This window comes from Lepus europaeus, chromosome 13, assembly GCF_033115175.1.
Source record: "Lepus europaeus isolate LE1 chromosome 13, mLepTim1.pri, whole genome shotgun sequence".
Taxonomy (NCBI): Eukaryota; Metazoa; Chordata; class Mammalia; order Lagomorpha; family Leporidae; genus Lepus; species Lepus europaeus.
The window spans coordinates 36153477-36174717 of NC_084839.1; the positions used below are offsets into that span (position 1 = coordinate 36153477).

Below are 21241 nucleotides of genomic sequence, written 5' to 3' on the forward strand. Positions count from 1 at the left end.
CATCACCTGTTGCCTCCCAGGGTGCACATTAGTAGAAAACTGGAGCAGAAGCAGAGCTGTGACAGAAATCAGGCTCTCCAATATGAGATGCGGATGCCCCAAAGGGTGATTTAACCACTGAGCCAGATACTTGCCTTAGAAGTTTGCCTTTTTAATATTTTGGTTTCAGGAAATAACAATCCATGCTGTACACAGTACTATATCCACAAATTTGGAATCTGGACATAAAGTGTCATGCAGGAAGACTGTAATATATTTTGGTCAAGGAATTTTGCTTCTATAGGGTGAACTCGACAATTTTCTTGCTGCAAAATGCAGTTTGCTCTCAAGATACCAAAAACACACACTCCTCAGCTACGCAGATCACAGGCTGCTCTGCTAAGCAGCCGAGATTCATGTGGAGCCTTTGAGGGTTTTGACAAGCACATATACGTTTTTACTGAGTTTTACTGAGTTTTGTGAGAGCCAACGCTATTAATATGTGACACAAGTGCACTTTTTCTTATTTGGCTTTAACCTGAGCTGATCTATTATTTAACACAAGGGCCCCATTATATCAGTGTAAAAAACTGAGTCAAGGGGAGACTGTTCAGAAATAAACTCCTCGAGAATAAAACTAATGCTCTACTTTTGTACAATCTAATGTTATAATCAGATTTTAGAACAAGAATAAATACGGTTTTTTTTTTATTCACTTTTCCACATACAAGTATACTCACTTCTCCTTTATTCTTTTGGATATTATTTATCTCCAAGACACAGACATGTTAATCTACATGTCTAGGGAAGAGTTGTCCCTGAAACCCAAATCTTTATCTTCAAATACATGCTTAGCCATTCTTACCTGGAGATTAAGTAGTGCAAATTCAGCAGGTATAAACTGAACATTCCCCTCTCCCCATACTGAATATCCCCATACAATTGCTTCTCTTTTTTAAAAAAAAAATTATATATATTTATTTACTTGAAAGGCAGAGTAACAGGGAAAGACAGACAGAAACAGAGATCTTCCATCTGCTTTCCAAAGCCTGCAACAACCAAGGCTGGGTCAGGCTGATGCCAAGAATCTAGAACTCCATCTGGGTCTCCCGGGTGGGTGGCAGGGGCCCAAGTACTTGTAAGATCATCTGCTGCCTTTCCAAGCACATTAGCAGGAAAGCGGAGCAGAAGTCAAAGCAGCCAGGACTAGAACTAGCAGTCCCACATGGGATGAGGCTACCTCAGAACAGCATTTTCACCCTGTGATACAACGGCAGCCCAGTTTCTTCGTTCTCTTCTGCCACTTACTGCCTATATACTGAATATCCTCATCTACGTCTTCAGGCTGGGCTTGTCCCTGGAACCCCAGATCTGTAACTTTAAATATCTACCTGGGCATTTTTTACTGAAAACACTGTTTCCTTTTCCTGCATTTTGTATCTCAGTGACTAATGCCAGTCAGTTTCTACCAGCTGCTGAGATCCAGAAACCTGGAGGTTATTCTAGATTCCTTAACTTTTTCTTGAATCCATGGTTTTTGTTAGCCCTACTTTTGCCTTAGTTCAGTTCCTCAACATTCAATGCCTGGGCTATGATAAGCATTTATAATAGGGGTCTCCTCTCTTCCCATCTTTCACTTTTAGACACAACTTCCTTGTTTTTTTTTTTTTTTTTTTTAAATTTTGATGTTCCTGTACGTTCTTTTGCTCACTGCTTCCATCAGAGTCAGGAATTCTTTCCTAATGCCAGCTAAGCACCCATCACATGTCTGTTTTACCACTAGGCTGCATTCCCTAAACTTAGTCATAGTTCCTGAGTTTGATTCTCAGCTCTGGCTCCTGAATCTGGCTTCCTGCCAATGCAGAACCTGGAAGGCAGTGGGGTTGGCTCCAGTCTTTGGGCTCCTGCCACACATGTGGGGGACTTGTATTGAGCCTTGGCTATTGCAGGCATGTGGGGAGCAAACCAGCAGATGAGGAGTCTCTTTCCCTCTCTGTCTCAAATGAATCCATAAATAAATAAATAGTATAATGGCCTCAAGAATTCTTTTAAAAATATATTTCATGGGGCCAGAACTGTGGTGTAGCAGGTAAAGCCACCACCTGCAGTGCTGGCATCCCATATGGATGCCGGTTCCAGACCCAGCTGCTCCACTTCTGATCCAGCTCTCTGCTGGATCAGAAAATGCTGGCCTGGGAAGGCGGTGGAGAATGGCCCAAGTCCTTGGGTCCCTGCACCCAAATGGGAGACCCAGATGAAGCTGTGGCTCCTGGCTTCTGATCGGTGCAGCTCTGGCTGTAGCGGCTAATTGGGGAGTGAACCAGTGGATGGAAGACACTCTCTCTCTCTCTCTCTGCCTCTCCTTATCTCTCTGTGTTAACTCTGACTTTCAAATAAATAAATAAATAAATGTTTAAAAAATATATTTCATGTCTTGGGTTGTTTTGTCGATTTTGTTATCCCCCCTATTTGGGGGACAATCAATAATTTTACAGGGTTGAAATCTGGTCATCTTTCTGTTTTCCCCATCCTTTTTATCTGCTCCTATAGTTTTAGAAACTCAGCTACAAAATACTGTTCAAATTAAAGTCAATCAGTTTTATGAATACTTTCTAGGTGCTGGGTCTTGGGGTGCCAAAAGGCATGGGGGGCAGGGCAACCTAGAAACCTTTGGTCTGGAAGAACATGTAAAGTAATGGGGCATGGGAAATCACTAAAGCATCAAGGTACGTGATGACCTCACAAATGTTATGGTGACAAGAACTTTTATTTAGCTCATGATCTTATAATCAGATGTTGGTGGAGCCTACCAAGTGGTTAGCACACAGCAAGAATTCAATCACTAAACATCTCTTAGACATCTACAACAGTTTCAGCTCCATGCTAGTGAATTGCTAAAGCTCACTATTAGATAAAAGCTATTATAATAATCTTAAGCATTAAAAATATTTACATATTTATTTGAAAGGCAGAGAGGCGGGGGGGGGGGGAAGGGAGAGGGAGTGGGAGAGAGAAAAAGGAAGGGGGAGGGGGAGGGGGAGAGGGAGAGAAAAGAATGTGTTCTTCCATCAGTTGGCTCATTCCTCAAATGGTCGCAACAGCCAGGTCTGGAACGGGCTGAAGCCAGAAGCCAGGAACTCCACCCTGTTCTCTTACAGTGGTAGCAGGGGCCACTTCTGCTGTCTTCCCAGGCAATCAGCAGGAAGCTGTATCTGGGACTTGAACTGACATTTTGATAGAAGTGCCAGCATTGCAAGTGGTGGTTTAAGCTGCTGCACCACAATGCCAAACCCCTAATCTTAAGCATTTTAAAAAAAATCCTGATTTAGGCTTACAGATAAATCACAATTGTGAGCTTAAAGCAATTGTCATATTCTCATAGGATTTTTATGATTGTTACTTTAAAAAATGTAGGTATTTGAAAGGCAAAGAGAAAAAGACGGATATCTCCCATTTGCTGATTCATTCTCCAAATGCCACCACATCTGGGGCTGGGCCAGGCTGAAGCTAGGAGCCAGGAACTCAATCCATGCCTCCTCCCATGTGGATGGCAAGGACCCAATTACTTAAGCCATTATCTGCTGCCCAGGGTGTACATTAGCAGCAAGCTGATTTTGGAAGCAAAGCAGGGCTTGAACTTAAGCACTCCAATATGGGATGCAGATTTTTATGATCTTTAAAACATTCTAGGGGCGGGCAACGTGGCACAATGGGTAAAGCTGCTGCCGGCACTGCCTGCATCCCAGCTGCTCTACTTATGATCCAGCTCTCTGCTGTGGCCTAGGAAAGCAGTAGAAGATGGCCCAAGCCCTTGGGCCTTTGCACCTGTGTGGAAGACCCAGAAGAAGCTCCTGGCTCTTGGCTTTGGTTCAGCCCAGCTCTGTCCATCTGGGGAGTGAACCAGTGGATGGAAGAACTCTCTCTCTCTCTGCCTCTGTCTCTCTGTAACTCTGCCTTTCAAATAAATAAATAAATCATTAAAAAACAAAACAAAACACTATGCCAAGAATGGCCTAGAAAAATGGCCTATAAATCAGTTTTTGTCATAAAAGCAGGGAGTTTATATATATATGTGTGTGTGTGTGTGTGTGTGTGTGTGTATACACACACATAGAAAGTATTTTGAGATGCCAATATATATATGTTCCCAAGAATCAGGAAATCACTATTTTCATCCATCCAGCTCTTTCTCCCAAAGCACCCAGAAAAAGTACCTGCTACATAGTGAGAATTCAATAAATAATTTTGAACACAGAAACAAATTGTGGCTGGCGTTATGGTGTAGTAGGTTAAATCGCTACCTGTGATGCTAGCATCCTACATGGGCACTGTCCCGGCTGCTCCACTTCCAATCTAGCTCCTTGTTAATGGCCTGGGAAATGCACTGGAAAATTGTCCAAGTGTTTGGGGCTTTCCCATCCATGTGTGAGACCTGGATGAAGCTCTTGGCTCCTGGCTTCAGCCTGGCCCATCCCCAGACATTGTGGCCATCTCAGGAGTGAACCAGCAGATGGAAGACTTCTCTCTGTCTCTCCCTTTCTCTAACTTTGATTTTCAAAACAAATAAATTAATCTTTATAAAAGAAAAAGAAAAAATCATTTTCATTTATTATTTAGTCCTCTACATGACTGGGAGATATCAATAAACAACTTTCCACAAGAGAAAAATAACAGTAATAAAATGTGGAGAATGTTCAAGGTGAATTTAAAGAACCGTGCTGTATTTCCTATTTTAATTAAAACTGCAAAATGCCAATAAACTAAAAATTTTAGCTTAAACATGGGCCTGTGCAAATCATTTTACAGAATTAACTAGACACAATTTTCAAGATCAATTATGCATTCAATGGATTTCTGTGATGATATCTTTGAAGCTCTAACTCCCAGGAGGATGGCAGAAACCCGATTACTTAAACCATCACTGCTGTCTCCCTGGGTCATATTCACCAAGCCCCATGAAGACATTTTAATGGCTTTAGCCATGAACTCAGGTGCTCTGTCTTTAGCCTCCTCTGTTATATCAAGGTTTCACACTATAAATAGAAAGTGCATACATTCTAGGGAACAAATCTCAAACTTAGAATTGCATATCTACCTGAGCACAGGAATCCCAACCACCGAGTAAATGTCATTTAGATGGATAAAGACCTGAAAGAACAAGCATGGAACCTGCATCACCCAATTACTGATAACTTGAAAGACTTGTACCTTAATCAATTCCAAGGTCTTCTTTGCCATATCTAGAAACATATTCTATACTGTATTTTTTTCTTAAGCAGACACAAACTAAGTTTAAGCATATCTATAGAAAAATTCTGAAGTCAATTTGGTATGCAAGTTATACAGAAAATCATGTTACAAAGAAGTTAAGATCAACTTTTTCCCCAGAGTTTTTGAATTATCATAACAGAATTTGATTTTTCAGCATTTAGAGTTCAAGATTTCATAAAGTGACCCTAATTTTAACATCAAAGACTCAAGCCCACAACAGGGCTTTCACAGGCTACAAATAGTTGCACGATAACAGAAAACCTTCTTTATTCAAAAATACAGTAACTTGGATGCCCTTTTTATATTCTACTCTCTGTAAAGAATTTCTGCCTCTCTTTCTTTTCTTCTTTTAGGCCATGAAGAAGTTCACAGTCCAAGACTAGCTAGCCCCTATGGGACCAGTCTGGCATTTGAGGAAGGCTGGCAATGGTGAGGCGTGTGCAGAGGGCTGATCACACAGTAAGCCAGGGCGCAGACAGACACAGGAAGCACACTCTTCCCCTACCCTCTATATGGTCTCTTATAAAGCCGCCACCATGTGATCATAGGGTTCCACTTGTCCAAACCAGCCTAATTCAATCACCTTCCAGAGGCTCCGTCTCCCGGAGTCATTAACTCAGTCAAGTCTCCACCCATATCCCTCAATGATTAGTTTCACCTACCAACCCTTAACATACAACTTTGGGGTTCAAAGGGCTTTGTGAGTTTGGGGAGCCAAATCCTGTTCAATTCATAACATTCTCCTACAATGTCTGGGGCTACACTGGGGCTGCAGGTAGGCACTGAGAATGCAACCCAGGTCTCCCAGGAGGATGGCAGAAACCTGATTACTTAAACCATCACAGCTGTCTCCTTGGGTCAACACTGGCAGCAAGTTGGATAGAGGAGCAAGAGCTGGGCACCAAATTCAGGCATTCTGATATGGACACAAGTGTCCCTAACCACTAGACTAAGTGCCTACTCCCTATCTGTAAAATGTATAAAATGGTGTTCAAAATGTAGTGAAGATTATTTTTTGTTCCCCTATGTATTTGTTCCAATTAAAAACAGTGTAACTTTATAAAAATAATTTTGAAAATAAGAAGAAAGGAAGCAGGCCTTTAATCTGGTGATTGAGATACCTGTTTCCCATACTGGAGAACTGGGTTTGATTCCTGTCTCCACCTTCTGACTCCAGCTTCAGGCCAGTGCAGATCCTGGGAGGCAGCAGGAGATGGCTCAAGTAATTGGGTTTCTGCCACCACGTGGGAGAGCTGGATTGTGTGTCCAGCTCCTGGCTCTGGCCTCAGCCCTGGCATTTATGGACGTAAACCTAACAAAGCCACCATTAACACAGTGTTGAATTTTGTACAGGTCCTTTTGCTACTAATTTTTTATAAACACTGGCTAGAATTTATTATAAAGACTTGTTATGTATTATAGAGGTTTACAGAGTACCTCTGCATCCTTGTTAGAAAAGTGTTTTTCTCTAATTGTGGCCAAACAACTCCATTCCAAAGGGACTTTTTTTTTTCCTCTGAGCTTGGATATGAAACTTTTAAGGTGAAAATTACCAGCAAAACTATGTGAACAATTTTCCTGTTGCATCTATATGGATATATTTTTAAAACTCTACAAAGTAAAACTAAAAAGTACAACAAGAAAAAAAATTATAAGAACAGTCTTTAAATAATTATTCTACAAAGATATAAAATATTCATTACCTCTAAGTTTGGATCCCTTAAATCTGCTTTCCATCCAAACTGTCTCATAAGAGCAATTCCAATTACTCTTCCTACCTCCTGGAAAAACAGCAGATTATTTAGAAAAGATAAGAAACTAAAAAGGAAAAATTTTAATTTAAACACAAGCACAAACAGAACCTGTAGGAAAAATAAAGTCAGATGATCTGATGGTAATTTAGTGTTATATTAATCAATACTTAATACATTAACATATAATATTAAAAATACATTAAATATTAACATTGATTAAATTGATGTGTATTAATTAGTAATGTATTAAAATAGTACACTAAACCATTTTCTATTCAAAGCAAGAAGGTAACACTTTACCTCTAACCACTGAAAACACTTCTTGCCAATAATGTTTAGCTCATGTGTCATCTCTATTCTTATAATTTTAGGTACATGAAATAAACAGATCATGACCTGTTAATTCTGCTTGTTCCAGATTTTAGGAAATGGATGAAAGCGCAAAGATTGTCTTAGCTACCACAATCTTATGTTTCAAAACGACCAAATCAGTATTATTAGTCTCAGCCTTTAGGCCAATGTCCTTTACATCACTGAATTCTGCAACGGTCAGCTGGTAAGCCTCTGTGCTGCAAACCACCTGGTGGTTGCTCTTTTTGGTTGTTGAGATCTTGTGTACATCTGTGGATTGTGGTCTGGGTCCCAGTGACAACCCCGCACAGCACTTTGGCACACAGTACTCACTGCATAAACATAATGAAAAGCTTCAGAACTTGATCAGGGTTTCCATATGCAAAGGATATCTATGAGTCTAAGGAAACTTTCAGGCAGAAAGCAAAGGAATGTCTTTACATGGACTCATTTCTCTTCAGCATTTCAGGTAAAGTTAAAAAGGAAAATGCTTCCTTAGGGATACCTGATTATAAGAGATTGGGCCTAATTCTCTGACCCGTGAAACAATTGCGTCTCATTTTAAATCTAAAGACTGATGAGCTCTTGCAAAGCATACCTGTGCAGTAACGGCCTTTCCAATGGTTCCGCTGCAGCGGCAGGAAACTCGGAAAGTCAACTGGCCCTGGGGATGGGTTTCCACTGCTTTCTCCACGTCATTCTCTGATGCTGCTTCTGGAAGTTCTTCCCTGGTAGCGACAGGCTCTCTTTGCTCCAGGGTTTCTTCTTCTCTCTGTTTGCCCACCTGGCATTCCATGTTCTCTTCTATCTTTCGTGTTTGCTCTGTCTTTGATTTCTTAGCAACAAGAGTTTCATTTTCTCCCACTTTTCTTTTTAGTGGGTTAGTGTCTCTTTGAGGAAGTTTTTCATTTTCTGTATTCAGTTCAAGAAGATTTTTCCAAATTGAAATGACGTTCAACCAATTTCCTGGATCATCATTTATAAGTCTTTGTATTTCACTAAATATTTTTCCTAGACAAATAAAACCTCAGTTTATTGTATACTGAAATGTCAAAGACCATCAATCATATTCATCACTCCCAAACTCTATTACCTTGATTTCACTAAATTGTTTTACTAAACTTCTACATGAATAATAATTTCACTTTCATTTAGAATTTATATAATATAATCCAATAGTATTGTGCTGTAAAGAATTCATTCTTATAGTGTATATCTGGCATTAAAATTCCTGTGGAATTACAATATGATACCTTAGCAAGATCACTTTTGTCCCATGATATATGTAGCTCTTCAGTATATGCATAGGCCTAGAGTATACATGAATCTGAAATAATGGTAATCTTGTCCAGAAAAATTAAGTTGTTTTTGTTTTAAAGAAGAAATGTAAAACACAGAGTTCAGAAGCAGAGCATCTGGATCTTGGGTCTATCTCATTTTAGGCCACATGAGATCAGCATGCTTCCGTAAAGCGACACTTCAGCTGTACGACCCACGCATAAGTTAGGGATGCTCGGCGTGCTCGGCAAAATTCCATCTTTCCTTGATGAACAAGGGTCACCAAGATGATCCAGAAGTAATTATAGAGGTTCCCTAAGGACGAGAGTGTACAGACTATTAGGATGAAATTGTATTGACCCCACAGTGTTGCACCTTGAGATTTGCTTTAAAATAACTTTTATGCCAAATCTCAATTTCTTATTATTTGTATCTTTTTAAAAATGGTTTATTATCAAATTTAAATCAAATTCAAGTTTAAAGCATTCTTTAATCCTACAGTATCTGACCCTATTTTTGTTTTGCTGCTTTTAATAAAGATCCTTAAATTATTTTAGCAGCATATTTACAAAATTAGGGACTGGAAAAGAACTGTCTTAAGCTCCTTTTAGCTCTAATGCTTTACAAATGGGTACAATTTTACTGAAAACATTTAAGATCCCAATTAAAAAATACTATGAGGTATTTTTTCAATTATATCCCTCAGTTTTTTTTTAAATTAAATTTTTATTTAATGAATATAAATTTCCAAAGTACAGCTTATGGGTTACAATGGCTTCCCCCTCCCAAAACTTCCCTCCCACCCACAACCCTCCCCTTTCCCGCTCCCTCTCCCCTTCCAATCACATCATGATTCATTTTCAATTCTCTTTATATACAGAAGATCAGTTTAGTATATATTAAGTAACGATTTCAACAGTTTGCCCCCATATAGCAACACAAAGCGAAAAAAAATACTGTTGGAGTACTAGTTATAGCATTAAATCACAATGTACAGCACATTAAAGACAGAGATCCTACATAATATTTTTTTAAAAAAATTAATTTTCTATGCCATTTCCAATTTAACACCAGGGTTTTTTTTTTTTTTCATTTCCAATTATCTTTATATACAGAAGATCGATTCAGTATATAATTAGTAAAAATCACATCAGTTTGTACCCACGCAGAAACACAAAGTGTAAATATACTGTTTTAGTACTAGTTATAGCATCACTGCACATTAGACAACACATTAAGGACAGATCCCACATGGGATGTAAGCACACAGTGACTCCTGTTGCTGACTTAACAATTTGACACTCCTGTTCATGGCGTCAGTAATCTCCCTAGGCTCTAGTCATGAATTGCCAGGGCTATGGAAGCCTTTAGAGTTCACCGACTTCGATCTTATTCTGATAGGGTCATAGTCAAAGTGGAAGTTCTCTCCTCCCTTCGGAGAAAGGTACCTCCTTCTTTGATGGCCCCGTTCTTTCCACTGGGATCTCACTCGCAGAGATCTTTCATTTAGGTCTTCTTCTTCTTTTTTTTTTCTTTTCTTTTCCATGGTATCTTGGCTTTCCATGCCTACAATACTCTCATGGGCTCTTCAGCCAGATCCGAATGCCTTAAGGGCTGATTCTGAGGCCAGAGTGTTGTTTAGGACGTCTGCCATTCTATGAGTCTGCTGTGTATCCCACTTCCCATGTTGGATCTTTCTCCCCCTTTTTGATTCTATCAGTTAGTATTAGCAGACACTTGTCTTGTTGTGAACTGAAATTTATATCCCTCAGTTTTAAGGTGACAGTTTTATCAATTTATTATGAAAACCATGCATTTTGGGATAGCAAATGCTTCCAAATCCAATAAATGCAATATATGCATATATACCTCATGATAATTCTTAAAGAAGATATGTGGCTTAGGATACTGAAATCTCAAAATATAAGCAGCAGGTTATATGGAGAAAAGCCAGATTCCACGATTATCAAATGATAGTATTCAGAAGATACAGAAAAAATACATAATTAGTAACCCACACGTATGAATGAATCTTAAAATGGTGAACTGGCTACATATTAGTTATTAAGCAGCAAACATGGGAGGACATTGTGGATAATATGAGCACAATATGGTAAATGCAGTGTAGATAAAAGTAATAGGCATACATTGTACCTTTAGATACAGAAGAAACAGTGAATGGAAGCTGCTTTTTAATCAGTAAAAACAACCTTTCTGCAGATTTTAATTTCTTCAGCATATTCAAATCAGAACTGGTGGAGAAAAAAACCTTTCCTGAAATATATTCAACCTAGAGATAGAAAAACAGATATGAATGTAGTCCAGTGTCAGGGTAAGAATGATTTCCTTTCCACCCCCCTTAATCATTAAGATTGAACATATATATTAACAATTAAAAGGACCATTTTTGAAGTGCTTACTATTTATTGGTTAGGCAATCTGAATGCATATCCTCTCCCCCCATCATTATAGGAATCCTTATTGCTCAATTGTTACATGACCAAACCTCACACACCATTTAAAAGTAGGCAAAATAAAGAGATAATGCGTAAGAAAACTAGGTCCAGTCCAAGGGTATCTGCCTGTGGTCTACCAGGAAGCATACAGCATATATCCTGAATAATAATGTAGTGGACATCTATTGATATACAAGTTAAAATGTAAACACCTTAAGATAACAACTTGAATTAAAGCTAGAAGAAAACTATTCCATTTGAATATTATAATGCACTGATAAGCTGTAGGTAAAATAAGTTATCAGTGAATATGGAAACCAACAATATGGAAAGTCTTGGGGGAAGAATCTTGTAAGATTTGGGAAGAGGAATTCTAACAAAAGAACAAGGGGCAGATGCAGAAGTGGGAGTGAAAATCTGCTTGAAATAAATTGTAAGTGAGCTTGGCAACAATTGCTGTGTTACACTGATTGATAGTGTCAGGTGGATGGCTGGGGTAGCTCAGGTCAGCTTGATAAATGGTCATGAAATTTTGAGTACTGCAGATGGTAATGGTCAGCCATTATAGACTTCTGATGAAAACTGTGACAGCGCTGAATTGGTTGGCAGAAAAAATTACTTTGGAAGAGGCATAAAAGACTTAGTATAGAATGTGATGCTAGAGGGAGAAGTAGATTACTGAGGGAGAAATGATGAGAAATTTGGCTGCTGGAATTGGAAAATGGACAGAAGCAGGATACATGCATCAAACAGAAACAAGCTTTGGATTTAGGATGGAATGTGGTACCAGTCAGGACAGAAAGGAAAAGAGCACTGACTCAGAGAGTCTAGTAGGGTGTGGGACATGATGCCTACTCTTCAGGGTCAACCACCCTCTTAAGTTCAGGATGGATGCGGACTGTTCTAGAATGCTTTTAGTGGTCAACATAGGCTGACAAACATGGTTTGAAGCTGTCCTCTAGAACAGGACATAAAGGAATTTGGGGAGCCCATGTGTTTAGGAGGCTACCATTCATGGGAACATGAACCCCAGATTTTTTTTTGGAGAGGGTAGCTGAAATGATATAATTAACTTTTCAGATGGTAACTTCTGGGGTTTCTATTCCAGGCTGATGAAGGAGATTATCTGTTGAGGGAGCCCCAGATTGGTACCAATTAAAAGCCAAAAAGCTCTGGTTCCAGCAATGCAGCTGACCAAGACAGGTGGAGGAACAGATGATGACATTATGGAGGATTCAGGGAATGAGAAGAATGTTTAAGAATCAATATTTAAGGGAGGCAGTGAAGTAATCAAAACAAGAACTTCTGGTTTCTAGAATTTACTTATTTATCCTTACATAAGTGGTATTTTCCCAAATATATACTTTAAAAATGCTTAGAACTCAAAAGCAAAGTTTTAAAAAGCAAACTTTAGAACATTTTAGTAGATTTGAAATACTTGCCAAGATACTGAACTGAATATTTTACTGGCAATGCATGGTTTTAAAATTCAAGCCCTATAAACAAGTAACCTGATGCAAACATCCTGACCACAGACTATAGTGTACATAGTCAATGCTCTTTTTTTTTTTTTTTTAATTTATTTGACAGGTAGAGTTTACAGTGAGAGAGAGAGAGAGACAGAAAGGTCTTCCTTCCATTGGTTCATTCTCCAAATGGCTGCAATGGAGGGAGCTATGCTGATCCGAAGCCAGGAGCCAGGAGTTTCTTGTGGGTGCAGGAGCCCAAGCACTTGGGCCATCCTCCACTGCTATCCCAGGCCACAGCAGAGAGCTGGAAGAGGAGCAACCGGGACCAGAATCCGGTGCCCATTTGGGATGCTGGCACTTCAGGAGGAGATTTAACCTAGTGCACCACGAGCCAGCCCTGATAGTCAATGCTCTTGACACTCATCTGTAGTACTTAATTATACAAAGATCTTATTCATTTAAATATCAAGGGAAGGTGCCCAGCACTGTGGCCTGAAGTGCCAGCATCCCATATGGGCACCGGTTGTAGTCCCGGCTGCTCCTCTTCCAATCCAGCTCTCTGCTACGGCCTGGGATAGCAGTGGAAGATGGCCCAAGTCCTTAGGGCCCTGCACCCACGTGGGAGACCCGGAAGAAGCTCCTGTCTTTGGATCAGCGCAGCTCCAGCCATTGTGGCCATGTGGGGAGTGTACCAGCAGACAAAAGACCTCTTTCTCTGTCTCTACCTCTCTCTATAACACTGTCTTTCAAATAAATAAAATAAAAATATATATATATCAAAGGAAGCATTTTATACAATGAAGTTTCTTTAAAAATATCTTTTTTGTTGTTGTTGTTGAAGATCCAGAAGGGAAGATTTCCACAAAGAACAGGACTGAGCATCAAGAAGTCTAAAAAAGTTTAACTTATTTGGGTGTCAAACCAAAGAATAGCATGCATAGACGTCAAATACATTCTCAAAAGCAAAATCAGTAATACGGTTCTCTTTAAGAATTAAAGGCCTAGTTTCCTTTTAGAAGTGGTAAGCATGTCATCAGAAGTAGTTTACTAGTCACTGCGAAAATTGAATAATCATGTATATGAAAGCATTTATGTGGTTTATCCTTTGTGAAGACAGCTATTATATCTTAAAGCATTTCTTCAGTTTATTGCCTATAACCAATCACATTCAGTGACAACACTATGGGTAAAATGTGGCACTTTAAGATAGTTCATTCTAATAATTGCTATTTGAAAATGTATTCATACATATGAACTGTGGTTTTTTTTTTCCATTTGGAATTAAATCACAACCAGTTGTCTAAAACTGGCTGAATCTGTGTCTTACACCCCTGAAGATGAAACAACATCCTTTATGAATGTAATAACAGCTCTGTTCTCTGCTAGCATATCTCAGCAGTTAGCCCAAGTCTTCAATGGGCCAACCAATGGTGTCATGATGGTAGAAGATAGAGGTAGGACTAAGTAGATGCCAAAGATATACCCGATTATAAAGACTGACCAATTAAGAAGACCTTCTGGCATCAGGGATGCCTCTACTACATTCAGTTTTATCTTAAAGAATAACTGTTCCTACTATTATTCTTATAATACATGAAACACTGTTACGAAGTAAAGGTTAATTTTTCCCAACATATTTCTTCAAAGTAGTCCAAGTAAATATATACATCTGAATATATGTCAATTAAGTATTTTAAAATACTCAGGAACCTATCAAGAAGTTCGCCTCACCACTAGCAGGGGAAAAATTTAAATAAAACCTGAATCTGACCAAGCTCTAGACACAACTTAAAGGATTCTACTTCACAGGAAATACCAAGCACAGAATGCTATGATTTGAACAAGTCTCCCAATGTTCATGAACTGAAAACTTAAATCTCCAGCACAATAATGCTGGGGCCTAATAGGCGAACAGGCCATGGGGGCAGAGCTCGGAATAGATTAATGTTATCACAGATGTGGGTTATTGTGAGAGCAGGCCTATGAATAAAATCAAAGTAATTGTGAACACATGTATTGTTATCATGTGACGCCTTCTACCACGTTTGAGGCAGCGCAAAGAGCACCAACCAACTGGCCCTTGATTTTGAATTTTCCAGCCTTCATTACTGTAAGAAATAACATTTTTCCTTACAAATTATCCAGGCTGTGACATTGACACAGCAACACAGAAGAGACTGAAAAAACAGGGGAACATGTTAAACTACACCAAGAAGATGTGATTGGCAAAATCTAGAAGATGGAGAACTGTATCGGGGCTGCCCAAAACTTTCCACAGTAATGGAAATGTTCTACAGCCCTGTGGCAACCAATATGGGGCATGTGGGTTCTGAGCACTTGAAACGTGACTACTGCACCTGAGAAAGCAAATTCCTATTTTCATTTTAATTAATTTTAAACAGCCACTGTGGTCAGTTGTGATCCTAAGACAGCACAGCCACATACCAGGGCCCAGAAAAACTAAGGCCGGTGAGCTAAAGAAGAATGGCTTTTACATTTTTTAAAGGGATGTAAAAACAACAAAGAGGAATGCATAACAGGAACCACATGTGATTCACAAAGCCTGAACTACTATCTGGCTTTTTACAAAGCTTGCAGACCCGTGCTCAAGATGATGGGACCAACAACTCAGTTTCTTTAAGACACAAATTTCAAGGAAGGGAGCAGAAAAAGAGACACAGATTGTGGGGAAATCTATAGATTAAGTGATTAAAAGAAAAGCAGCCAATCACATTTGAACCTATACAAACTTAAAAATGAGACAGTTTAAAATTTGAACACTGATTAGATGTTTGTGATAATGATATTGCGGCACCCATGCTTGTGTAGTATAAAAAAAAGTCCTTATATTTTAGAGATAAGGCAAATATTTACAGATAAAGTGATTCCTAGTATTTGCTGCAAAATAACATGGGGTGGGGGAGTGGAAGGTGTGAGCAAGAGCAAAGTGTCCCATGGATTGATCTTTGTTGTAGCTGTTGGTGAGTATGCAGGATCCATCACACTATTCTGCTTATTTCTGTCTATGTTTGCAGTTCTCCATGATAAAAAAGCTGAAGAGAATACACAGGAGATTTTCTATTTTCATATGTGTGTTTGCTAGAAGTATTCACATGGGGGGTATTTTCATGCTAAAAAGCAAACACCTGGGCTTAGCAGCAGCCTTAGTGGCACCCAAAAATATGCATTTTGAACAAGGTCCCCCGGTGATTCTGTGTTCCCTAAAATTGGAAAAACATTAATTAAAATGCAGAGATTACTTTCTAAAAGTAAACAATCACTTCTGAATTAATATGTTTTATAAAGTCAGATTTCAGAATCCTAATTTTCTGGAAGGGAACCAAAATTTCTAACAAACTCTCTTGTGATTGCAAAAATGATTTTAAGTATTCCTGTGCAATTTATCTTTATTTCAAGGACTGCATTATCTTTTAAAGTATTATCTTTATTTTACAAAGAAAGGGAAGCTAAGAAATTAAGTAATTTGCCTAAAGTTACAAATTTTTTTAAAGATTTATTTATTTATTTGAAAGGCAGAGTTACAGAGAGGTAGAGAGCGAGCGAGCGAGGTCTTCCATCTGCTGGTTTACTCCCTGCAATGGCGGATCTGTGCCAATCTGAAGCCAGGAGCTTCTTCTGGGTCTCTTATGTGGGTGCAGGGGCCCAAGGCCTTGGGCCATCTTCTACCGCTTTCCCAGGCCACAGCAGAGAGCTGGGTCAGAAGTGGAGCAGCTGGGACTCAAACCGGTGCCCATTTGGGATGCTGATGCTGCAGACCGGGCTTTAACCTACTGCGCCACGTCGCTGGCCCCACAAATTTATTTCTTAAAGATTTATTTATTTATTTGAAAGACAGAGTGACAGAGAAAGTGAGAAACAGAGGGAAAGAGATCTTCGCTTTGCTGATTCCCAAATGGCAGCAATACCAGGACCTGGAACTCCACACAGGTCTCCCTTGTGGGCGGCAGGGGCCCAAGCACTTGGGTCATCTTCTGCTGTTTTCCTGGGCACATTAGCAAAGTTGGATCCAAAATGTAATAGACAGGATTCCAACTGGCACTCCAATAAGGGACGCTAATGTTGCAGGTGGGGCTTAACCCACTTTGTCACATGTTGGCCCCCTACAAGTTTATTAGAGCAATATTTTCTTGTTAAAGTTTCCCCCATCTCTTTGTGTTTTAGAGGAGATGGAAGATAAGCAGGGAGGGCCCTTCTTTTTTCCTAATAATTCTAGGTATTGAGATTGGACCAAGCCTCCTACTTTTCACATCAAGCACTCTAAGTGTTAAAACACAAAGACCAGTGCAGCGTGTCATGACCACAAGTTGGCCTGGGTTGGGCATGATGATATAACCAAGCGGCTTGGTTACACAGACAGCATGCGTTCAAATCTCCGCTTTGCCATTTTTTAGCTGCATAACTTGAATAAACCGTTGGACTTACCTGTGCTCCATTTCCCTAGCCTGCTAAATGTGGAACACCTCCCTCCTAGGTTTGTTGTAAAAATCAAGTAAATACAGGATCCACTGGGACCTAAAGAACATGTACCTGATATACATTAAATGCTTAAAAACCATCACCAATTGCTATTACATAGTCTTGCTTTTTTAGAGTAGCTACATTTAATACTGTTAAATTCTCTGACCCAAACCACAAATGGCGGGTGTATTAGTAAGACTGCTTATCACGTGTGAGGACCCTTCCTGGCCCACTCCCGTGTGAGCTGCCTGAGGGGAGTACTGCTGCATTTAGCAAGCTCCCCTTTTCCAAGAACACACAGTCACAAGGACCCCCATCTAGAGCTTTTCTATTCCATCTTTTCCCTCTGCTTTCCACAAAGCAGCCCAGCGTGCTATAGAACCTACAGGGATGTTCAAAACCCTGTTCATTTCATGGAAATTAGCCCCAGGTAACCACGAGGCCTGCAAGGGTATCTTATTTTCCCAGCTGCGCTTTCACGAGTATTTAAGGCTGCGCAGGTTGTATCGTTTGGGCCTCACAAGCATCCCGGGAGATAAATGCAATGGTTGTCAAGGAGCTAACCAGAGCCAGGTAACTGAAACCGAAGGTTGTGCTTGCATGTAGCAGTTGAAGCAAAGACCCTAACTCTGACAGGCGACACAGCCGGAATGAACCCAGTTTCTTTTAAGGAACCCAGGAAGGACGTTGCCTCAACGCCTGCCTTTCAGCCTCCCGCCGTGACGGGTGCCCGAGCAGGACCGGTAAGTGGCCGAGCAGCGCCGAGGCGGGCCCTCCGCGCCGCACCCAGCCAATCAAGGCCGTGGGCGGGGCGTCGTCGCCAGGGCGCTCTGGGGCGGGGAGCTCCGGTTTGCAGTCGCTGTCGCAGACTACCACGGGCCTGGCGCGGGGAAGGGGAGTGGGGCGGCGCCGACTTACCTGCGTGGCCGCCAGCCGCGCCTGCACCTCCCGCATCAGGAACGGCTCCAGGCCGCGGCCCGCCGTACAGAAGAACCGGGCGCCCACGGGAGGCCCCAGCCCGGGCTCTCCCGGCGCCGCCGACATGGCGGCTGGGCTGCGAGGACACGGCCCGGTCACGTGGTCTCGGGCGCGCGCGGCGCGCTCCCGCAGGCTGCCCCGGGGGCGGGCGGCGCCGAGGGCGAGGTGCGTGTGAGGGCCGGAGGAGGCCGGCTCAGCCCCGCCAGGAGCGGTTTGTGCGTTCTCCTGGTTATCTACGTGGAATCTCGTTGCTTGAATCGGTTAGAATTGTGGTGAGGAAACCGTAATTCATCACTTGAGCCATTTGTAGGCCGAGAAAATGGATGTCTAGAGAGGCCAAGAGGGGAGCAGCGGGCACAGCTGAGGCTGGAGCCTAGGGAGCTCGGTGCCTGTCATGATGTCCTTTTCCCCTCCTTGCCTTCTTCCCTGCCACTCCTGTCCTCAGGGCAGGAGCCCTGCTCTGGCCTCCTGTGGAGCTGGGCCTGACCTGCTGGCCCCCGGGGCGAGAGCAGGCCTCCCGCTCTGCCACAGAGCGCCTGCCTTTCTGTGCGTGAGACGCTGCGTTTCCCTCACTGCCCGTTTTGGCCACGTGATTGGCGGGTCCCTTAACTATTTAAAGGGTTTTTTTAAAAAAACATTTTTAAAATTTTAAAAAGTAAAAATATTACTTGGGAAGAATTAAACTCCATATCACAAAATGAACAGCATTAAATTGGGCCCATAGCTGTATACTGAATGACATATACAAAATTTGTTATGTGAATGTCTCTTTAATATCTCCCATGAGCTTACAGTGGGACACCGAGGTGAATAACTGAAACGCCCCCTTCCTTCCAGCTCCTGGTCTACTAGGACAGTATTGTGAACATTCTGCACCCTGAAACATGAGCTGTGGACGCTTCAGTCCGCAAGTTCTCAGGTCCTTCCATTTTAGTGAATAATAATAATAATTTCATTCAATTCAACAAATACTGCACATCTATTCTCTGTGAGTTCCCAGGCTGAATCCTGAGGTTCCAAAAACAAGTAAACCAGGGTTTGGACTTCAAGGGGTTTAGAGGAAGCTCTAACAGCCCTGTGACAGCACAGAGAAGAGGCAGGGAGAACTTCGTGGAGGAAAGTCACGCCTGAGCCGAATGTTGAAGGTTGTGTCAGAGGGAGTGGAAGATGCAGATGTCTGAGATTGTGTGGGGGCCAGGGGACGGAGTTGGGCACTGTTGGAAGGTGAGATGGGTTGAAGAGTAGATGGAGATAGAGCAGCTGTCAGTGCTGCCATGGCGGCTGAGAAAACGAGCCTTCCCCCCAGCACTGGTCATCTGCATGCTGTCCTGGACAGAGCCATCTTGTTGCCCTCCCCCTTTTCCTCTCCTGATGACTTTCTGCCTTCAGAAATCTTCACTCTGCAAAGACGGGTGTATTTGCTCACCTTTGAACCCTGCTGAGGCACATCACCTCCGTCAATGCTCTTTACAAAATGCTTGTGATAGGATGGCGTTAGTGGAGTTCTGCCTCTTTCAGGAGAGAAGTATTGCTTTTTCTGGAAGGAGTTGCCTGAAATTTTCTCCTGGAATTATGTAAATACTCTTTCTTCTGTCATTTCTTCTCATTGAAAAAAAAAAAGTTTCTATGCAAAAGAACCACCAGTCTCTATAGGTGAATTTAGCATATCCACCTACAGTTTGCTGTTTGGATATTACATATTCAACATGCAGGAAGTTAGAATTCAGTAGGAACAATTTGAGAACAGACTTTGGCACAGGGGTGCTCAGAAATTTAGAGCAAGACCACTGGCTTCAGGTTATCTCCCTATTTTGATGCCACTGGCAATTCCTTTCGGTCTTAAAAACATTTGGTGTATATACTTAGGTATGAAAAATGAGGTTGTGAGATCCTTGAAGAAGGAATGACCTCGTCCATCTGGGTTGTTGCCTGTCGTGGGCTCTCAGCAAATGTGTGCTGAATGGAATGGACTAACACTAAATGCCAGGCCAACAGACACACAGATATGTTATACCTGCTAGCCCCCCTCCCCCATCTGTGTTCTGGTACTGTAGAATGGGGTTGGTGACAAGCCTTGGCTTCTTCTCTCCAGGAGGTTAAGAACCACTGGTAGAGTCCCGCTGATTCCACTGCTGACTTCGCAAATGCCCACTCTTGCACATCTCCTGGGCCTTTGCTTCTATGCTTCCCTTTGCTGGAACTCTCCTCTCTTCCATTTCTCTTTTCATTAGTGCTAAACCACAGTGTCCTATGATGCCATTTCCTGCCTTTCTTGCATAATATTTTAACCTCTGTCATTCATTCATTCATAAATACGATTGAGTGCATGGTAGTGTGTCAGCTTTTATGACAAAGTCCTGGGCTTTGAGAAACTTTCAATTTAGAGGAAGATAATGAGATGGGATAATGAGGGAGGCATAGCAATACTGTACCATGGGAAATAAGGGATGAAAGGAAAGCAACAAGGCCCACTATAGAGTAGCCACTTGAAGTGGAATAAATGAACTTACTCTGAAATTGATGGAGCCCTTGTGTCTTTGGTTTCTCATAGCTTTTTGGGGATTTTTGCCAAACCTAGGTGTTCTCTGTTTTATGAGGACCACCCCCCAAAGGTTGAGCCTCTTTTGCAGCTAGAGTATAGTTGTGTGTTCTAGACTTTACCAATGAGACTTCCATTACTTACGAATGAGCATCTCCAGGGAAAGGGCTCTTCCTAGAGTTGAGTATACTTCCCTGGGGTTCTGGCAGGGGTGTCTGATCTTCAGGGCATCCTCATTAGCAGGATTGGATTCCTGAGGCAGAAGCAGTGATGGTAGGCAGGTGGCAGGGGCACCTGTTTTCTGGTCAGGCCAGTTTTTCAAAGTTCAGTTTTGAGGCTGGTTTTCTAATTTGCCCAGCAGTTGAGTCACAGATTTTTAAAATAAAAAACCCAAAACAAAAAACAAATTCTCCTTTGCTTAATCAAAGTCATCCTTGATTGATACATGTCTCTACTTTTTTTCTTGGAAGTTGCAACTAACTTGGTTTGCTTCTCTCTTTGTGATTTCTGTTAGCCCATGTCCCTTCTCCATTCATTTGGAAGCACCATGGTGGTATGATAAATTCCTGCACACAAAGAGTGAGATTTGTAGGGTAGGATAATGATCTTTACTGCAAGCCATTTCAGAAAAAAACTACTGGTTACCAACTGATCATTTAAACCGCTTTTACACTCACGGTAATCACC

General features: G+C 41.3%; 1 protein-coding gene across 2 annotated transcripts in view; it reads right to left on the bottom strand.

The window, feature by feature from the left end:
- Window positions 1-18092, bottom strand: part of THUMPD2 (THUMP domain containing 2) — a 38739-nt gene extending 20647 nt beyond the window's left edge. For both annotated transcript variants that reach the window (XM_062209312.1, XM_062209311.1), the window contains exons 1-5: window positions 17956-18092; window positions 10788-10923; window positions 7954-8366; window positions 6954-7031; window positions 5075-5127 (exon numbers count right to left, since the gene is read on the bottom strand). In XM_062209312.1, the coding sequence (XP_062065296.1) occupies window positions 5075-5127; window positions 6954-7031; window positions 7954-8366; window positions 10788-10923; window positions 17956-18081 (806 nt within the window). In that variant the 5' untranslated portion in view covers window positions 18082-18092. The remainder of the gene's footprint in view (window positions 1-5074; window positions 5128-6953; window positions 7032-7953; window positions 8367-10787; window positions 10924-17955) is intronic.
- Between the last annotated feature and the right edge of the window lie 3149 nt (window positions 18093-21241).